At 36.0% G+C, this 6,388-nt stretch overlaps 1 protein-coding gene across 1 annotated transcript in view; it reads left to right on the top strand.

The window, feature by feature from the left end:
• Positions 1-946: 946 nt before the first annotated feature.
• Positions 947-6,388, top strand: part of LOC104587971 (Actin binding Calponin homology (CH) domain-containing protein) — a 61,723-nt gene continuing 56,281 nt past the window's right edge. The window contains exons 1-7 of the mRNA XM_010245753.3: positions 947-1,171; positions 1,293-1,463; positions 1,608-1,849; positions 1,950-2,121; positions 3,263-3,301; positions 3,505-3,573; positions 3,679-3,795. Of these exons, the coding sequence (XP_010244055.2) occupies positions 1,085-1,171; positions 1,293-1,463; positions 1,608-1,849; positions 1,950-2,121; positions 3,263-3,301; positions 3,505-3,573; positions 3,679-3,795 (897 nt within the window). The 5' untranslated portion in view covers positions 947-1,084. The remainder of the gene's footprint in view (positions 1,172-1,292; positions 1,464-1,607; positions 1,850-1,949; positions 2,122-3,262; positions 3,302-3,504; positions 3,574-3,678; positions 3,796-6,388) is intronic.

Genomic DNA, 6,388 nt, shown 5'->3' with positions numbered 1-6,388 from the left:
ATAGGAATGGGATGCCTATGCCCATTCTCGGGGGATTGGCCATTCCAGCCCCCCAGGAATGGAATTCCCACTCAAGAGTATATTAAGAAGTAAAAATCTCATGACAAAAAGCCCCTAAAACCTTAATATTAATAAAAATTGCTAAATAAAAAAAATATTAATAAAGTATTAAAAAATATTAGTAAAATAGTAATAAAATAATAGTATTATAATAAAAGATTAATAAATTAATAATAATACACAAAAATATTCATTATTAAATATAATCATGATAATGTAAAAATAAAATATTAATACAGTATACCTAAAGTAATAATAAAAAAATTAATAATTAAATAATAACATATTATGAAAGTAAAATAATAATACTATAATAAAATATTAATAAAAAGTAAATACATTACTTATTAAATAATAATAATAGTTAAGTACAAATAAAATATTAATATATTATCATTAAAGTAATAAAAAATACTAACATATTATTTATTAAATATTATTAAATTAATTTTAAAACAATAAACAAAAGTAGTTGAGTATTAATAAACTAATAAGAAAAATAATAAAATAATAAATTATAACAATAAAAATATAATTAAAGTAATAATAATATAATGATATATTAATAAACTATTCATAAATTAATGATAAATACTGAGATATTAATTATTAAATAATAATGATACAATAATAAGAAAATAATAATAAAAAGAATATCATTTATTAAATAATAATAAACTTATTATAAAATACTAATTGCTGATTTAACCAAACGAGCGTCAGGAATAGTAATTCTAATTCCAATTCCGGGAGATTTCGATTCCGATCTTATCCGGAACCAAACGGACCCTTAAGAGCGGCTACGAAAGGGTCCTTTTCGTCATATTTTGAATTCTCAAATCTGACAGAGTCCCTCCTTTATCGCTGTCAAAAAAAAGAGTCCTTCCTTTATGTTCGGACAGTCTCAATATTCAACTCATCTCTCTCTCTCTGCAGTTCATTTCTTCTTCTGTCCGGTTGCTTCTTCTCGGAGAATAAGAGGCAAGAGAAAACAACCACTCGATTTCCTTAGACTTACCTGCAAATGGCCGGGTACGTTGGGATCCTGGTGTCAGATCCATGGCTTCAGAACCAGTTCACTCAGGTGGAGCTTCGCAGCTTGAAGTCCTATGTGAGTAATCCTCAAAACCCTAAAACCCAAGTAGTTTTCTTGTTTGTGGGTTACTTTGATGTATTATCTGTTTTCTTGATCTTGCATTTGAACCTACAACGTTGGCGACTGGTTTCTGCAGTTCCTCTCAATGAAGAGGGAGCTCGGGCGAGTGACAATCGGGCACTTGCCTTCCAGGATGTCGAAGCTGAAAACCGTTGGAGAGTCTTTGACTGAGGAAGAGAGGGCTGCGTGTTTGCTTGAATCGTATCGGGACATGGACGAAGAGGTGGATTTTGAAGTCTTTCTTCGGGTGAGTACTATTATAGGATCTGCAACTTGAAAGCGTAATCGTTGAATTTTAATTCAGTTATTTTTAGCAGTTTATGGTTTTGGGTTGAGAAATTGATACTGGGGTTAAGGATTTGTAAGTAGAGTGAGCAAATGGTTGTTACAGGTCTATTTGAAACTGCAATCGCATGTTAATGCTAGAATTGGTAGTGGAGCGAAGAATTCGACTGCATTTCTGAAGGCTGCTACGACGACATTGCTTCACACCATCAGTGAATCTGAGAAAACGTCCTATGTTGCTCATATAAACAACTACCTAGCAGAAGATCAGTTCTTGAGGAGATACCTTCCTATAGATCCTTCCACTAATGATCTCTTTGAGATTGTAAAAGATGGCGTTCTTCTATGGTGATTTCCCTGTTAAGCCCTTTGCTTTAATTTGAATTTGGAGATGGTTTTTTTCTTGGTTTTGGGACTTTGTAATCTGAAGGCATATTCTTTGATGCAGTAAACTTATCAATGTGGCGGTCCCTGGGACTATTGATGAACGAGCAATCAATACAAAGAGGGTTCTTAATCCTTGGGAAAGGAACGAAAATCATACACTATGCCTCAATTCTGCTAAGGCTATTGGGTGTACGGTAGTCAATATTGGCACGCAAGACTTCATTGAAGGAAGGGTAAGTATATATGCTGTTTTAGTCATTAGTTCTTTTCAATTATATCTTGGTCCTATCACCAGGTTTTTTAATAGGTTTCTGAATATTCTGTTCCATGCCAGTGTACAAAGAAGTAAAACTTATTGTTTTGATCAATAACATAATTTCATTAGATTCATAAAAAATAGGTACAACAATCCAGAGAGAAATAAAAGACTCAACTCTCTCCAAGATAGCAACATAAGAACTCACAATACAGCCCAGTACAATTGATCCCTTCCCACCCCCTGCTTTTTCAAAGCATCTGCAAATGCATTTGCTGTTCTTTTCACCCACTGAAATTGGATGTCCATCCCCCTAGTTATCCATTTGATTTCCCTTCTTTCATTAGCAAACTTCCAAAGATCGCTTCCCCTCTGTAACCAGCTTAACACCAACTTTGAGTTCCATTCAACAATTAACTTCTGTATATTCAGTTCCTTACTCTTTCTAATACCCTCTAGTACAGCATATATTTCAGCTTTAAGAGAGTCCCCAACCCCAATGGAGCCTGAATGCACTGCCATCACCTTCCCATCCTCACCTCTAATGAAATTATGTAGTGAAGGGCCTGGGTTACCTTCACTACTCCCATCAAAATTTAGCTTTATAAATCCATTGCCAGGTGGTGCTATACAGGAGAAGTAGAAAACCGAGTCGGAGCAGAGTTAGCCACTTCCATCTATTAGGTTATTTTCATATGAACCCTAGAAATTACCTAAAAAGTGCATGAGAGAAAGCCTATAAGCTTCAAACAAGATTGGAGTTTGCTATCTATGTTTATTTCATTATTTTGCCCTTGCTTGGTAAGTACAATGTTAAGTTACATGTTTAGTGTTATTGCAATGCACACTCTATTTTCTTTATTTGGTCCTTCTAACAACTTTGGTTCGATTCTAACTCTTTTTTTTTTTTTGTTTTTTCCCTCCTCTTTAATTACCTTGGCCTATTGCAATTTATGAATAAATGTACATTTGAGATAGATTTATCTTGCATCATGTTGATTTTGATTAAATTTATTTTTTCCCTCTACGAAGTTACAGAAGTTAGTAGGGTACTACTATGTACTAGCAGTTTCTGGTCAGTAAGAATATTAATGTTCTCTGTATTTATTTATTTTCAGCGTCATCTAGTGCTTGGGTTGATATCTCAAATCATTAAGGTATGCTCTAGTTGTCATCTATAAAGCACATATGAATGAAGTTTGAGCTTTGTTTAGACTTTAGAGTGTTAAGTCTTGATTCTGGGCTGTAATTGTTTAAAAGCCATTTTTCTATTTTGAGCACATGTTGCTGATACAAACTAAAAATTATATAAGTTATATTTTCTGTAATTGAAACCATTACTTTGATGTTTTAATCATAGATACAATTATTGGCGGACCTCAATTTGAAGAAAACACCTCAGTTGGTGGAGTTAGTTGATGATAGTAAGGTGAAATGACCTTTGTATAGAAGTTTTCTGCTTATTTGTGACTTTTATGAAAGGTTATTTGCTACTTTTTAGCTCATATGTTGTATTTTGTTCATAAATCATTAGGATGTGGAGGAGCTGATGAATCTACCACCTGAGAAGATCTTACTGAGATGGATGAACTTTCAACTGAAGAAAGCTGGCTACAAGAGAATAGTTACAAACTTCTCATCTGATGTGAAGGTAAGTTAAAATTGGGCTAATAGATCCCCCTTTTTCTTTATTTCGTTTGTGTGTTCATAATCACTATAACCTACCTTTGACTTTCTTAGCAGCTTGAAAACTTAGTTTGGTAGTGTACTATCTTAATGTGGACATGAGATATCTGAAACAAGAGGTTATTGATTCATTGAAACTTGAAATATCATTTAATTATATCTGGCAGTTAGAACTGAAAGAAGCTTTATAGCTTAACTTTATTTTGTCCCACTTGGTGCTTGAATCACAGAAACCAGGAAACCAGGCTGAATGTTTCATTGATTTAATTGAAATCACTTAGCAGTAAGCACTTTATAGTTTCCATACTCTGAACACTGGAACATGCTTCCTTTTTTTGATCAGTAATGGGAAAGCCCTCTTCCTCCTCCTTACACAAATATAACAAAAGAAAGTTTGCAATCAGTGAGCATATTCAATTGCAACTTGTTTAAATCTCAACATTAGGACACACTCTTTGTAGTAATGGCATCAAATGCATTAAAGTTTAGTTTATGCTAAGAAGTCATTTGCTTTAATTAACTTTAAAATTCTGAAATTGGTGCTAGGAGACGATACCATCAAAAGTCTAACAGTAAACGGAGATGTGGTCGAGGAGGCTAACAGGATTAAGAGTCATATTGCGAGTTTGAGGATTTGTATAAAGAAGTGTGGACAGTCAGACCTAAACTTAATGGACTGCCTTTTGATGGCTTGTCAGAGGAACAAGCGAGAGCTCTAGAAAGGGAATTCAGGGAAGAGGAAGTCTGGGGAGCAATATAGGAAATGGAAGGGGACAAGGCTCCGGGGCTGGATGACTTCACTATAGCCTTCTTTAAACGGTGTTGGGGTTTCTTGAATAGGGATTGTAGAGAACATTGATGTGGGCCCCACAGCTGTGGTCCCACTCTGTCCGTAGGGTAGAATGTATTTAGTCACAGCTGTGGTTATTTTGCTATTCTGTTATTTCTAGTTTCAGTTTTATATTGTTTGTTATTTGTTAGCAGTTATGATGTAAACACCAAGGGCAGATATGTCCTTTCATGTAACTAGCATAACCTATATATATTAACTTAAAGTGGCGGTGGCAGAATATTGACATTCTGTTCTCCTCAAAATCTGTGTTCTATTGCTCTTTCACCACTCTTTCTTCTACTTCTTCTTCACTTTTCTTCTCATCGAACCTGAAATCTCTTAGTGGTCAAGACTGAATAGTAGTCTTGAAAACCTACATGGTATCAGAGCCAAGTTAGGGTTTTTCATGTGAGTCTAATACCAGCTGACTGCATGAGAATTCCTTAGGACTGAAAGCTGAAAAGGGGGAGTTCACAGACTGATTCTTGGAGATCGCCAGAGGTGCTAGCAGCTGTTGGAAACTTGCTAGGGTTGCAGAGTGTTGGTGGTCAGGAAGGATCAGAGAAGTCTAGGGTTCAGGTAACCCTAGAAGGCAGCGAACTATTTTTTCCTTGTAAGTTGTTTACTTTTTAAGAGAAGTTCTATCAGAGAAGATAGGTTGGACCTATCTGGAGGGGAAGGTCGAACCATTCTAGTTCTTTCTCTCTTCGATTCACTAGGGTTTTACTGCAAACCCTGGCCGAACTGTGTTTCTCTCTACTCTAGGGTTTGAAAGTGATCTGCGGCAAGCCCTAGTGTTTGACTGAACCCTGTGATCTACCTAGAGCTACTCTTAAGTTTATTGGTAGGTCCGATCAGATTCTAGGGTTTCTTATTAACCCTACTGCAAGCTCATCTATACAGTTTGGACTGTGCGACTGAATTGCTTCCTTTCAGGACTGATTAAAACCCTACTGCAAGCTCATCTATATAGTTTGGACTGTGCGACTGAATTGCTTCCTTTCAGGACTGATTAAAACCCTAACTTTCCTTAGCATATCAGTTTTTTTTTAAGGCTGTTCTCAGAGTTCTAAGGGAGTTAGAGATCTAGGGACTACTGCTGTGTTGGCTAGTTGGTTTCAGATCAGAATTATTTCGGTTTTGTGCACATATTTGTGCACATACACTGAGAATACAGATCATGCCTATATTGTTTTGATTGTGATTGGTGATTCAAGTGCTGTTTTGAGACTTGACAGAAATGGAGTTTAAAATTCAGGCAGAAGGCAGTCTTGGGAACATCAGTTATGGTGGTATTTCTGAGATTGGTGGTCAGATTATGATCGTAAAGTTTGATGGATCAAACTATTTGGAATGGGCCCAATCAGCCATGATGGCTATTGGTGGAAGAGGTAAATTAGGGTACCTCCTGGGAGATATGAAAAAACCTTCCAAGGGAGACCCGACATATACCAAGTGGATGCAAGAAAACTACTTGGTTATGACATGGCTGTGTAATTCTATGCAGCCTCATATTAGCCGGAATTATTTGTGGGCAAAGACAGCTAAGGAGATATGGAATGTTATGAAAAAAACTTACTCCCAACCCCTTAATGTTGCTAGAATTGAAATGTGAAGTGAACACTCTTAAACAAGGAGAGAAACCGGTGTCGGTCTACTTCTCTACCTTGAAGTCCCTGTGGCACGAGATTGATCACTTAGAGACTCTTGAGTGGGAGAGTCCCAA

This window comes from Nelumbo nucifera, chromosome 1 (genome assembly GCF_055504915.1).
Source record: "Nelumbo nucifera cultivar China Antique chromosome 1, China Antique-T2T, whole genome shotgun sequence".
Classification (NCBI taxonomy): Eukaryota; Viridiplantae; Streptophyta; class Magnoliopsida; order Proteales; family Nelumbonaceae; genus Nelumbo; species Nelumbo nucifera.
The sequence above is the reverse complement of the archived record's forward strand: the minus strand, read 5'-3'. Positions and strand labels throughout refer to the sequence as shown.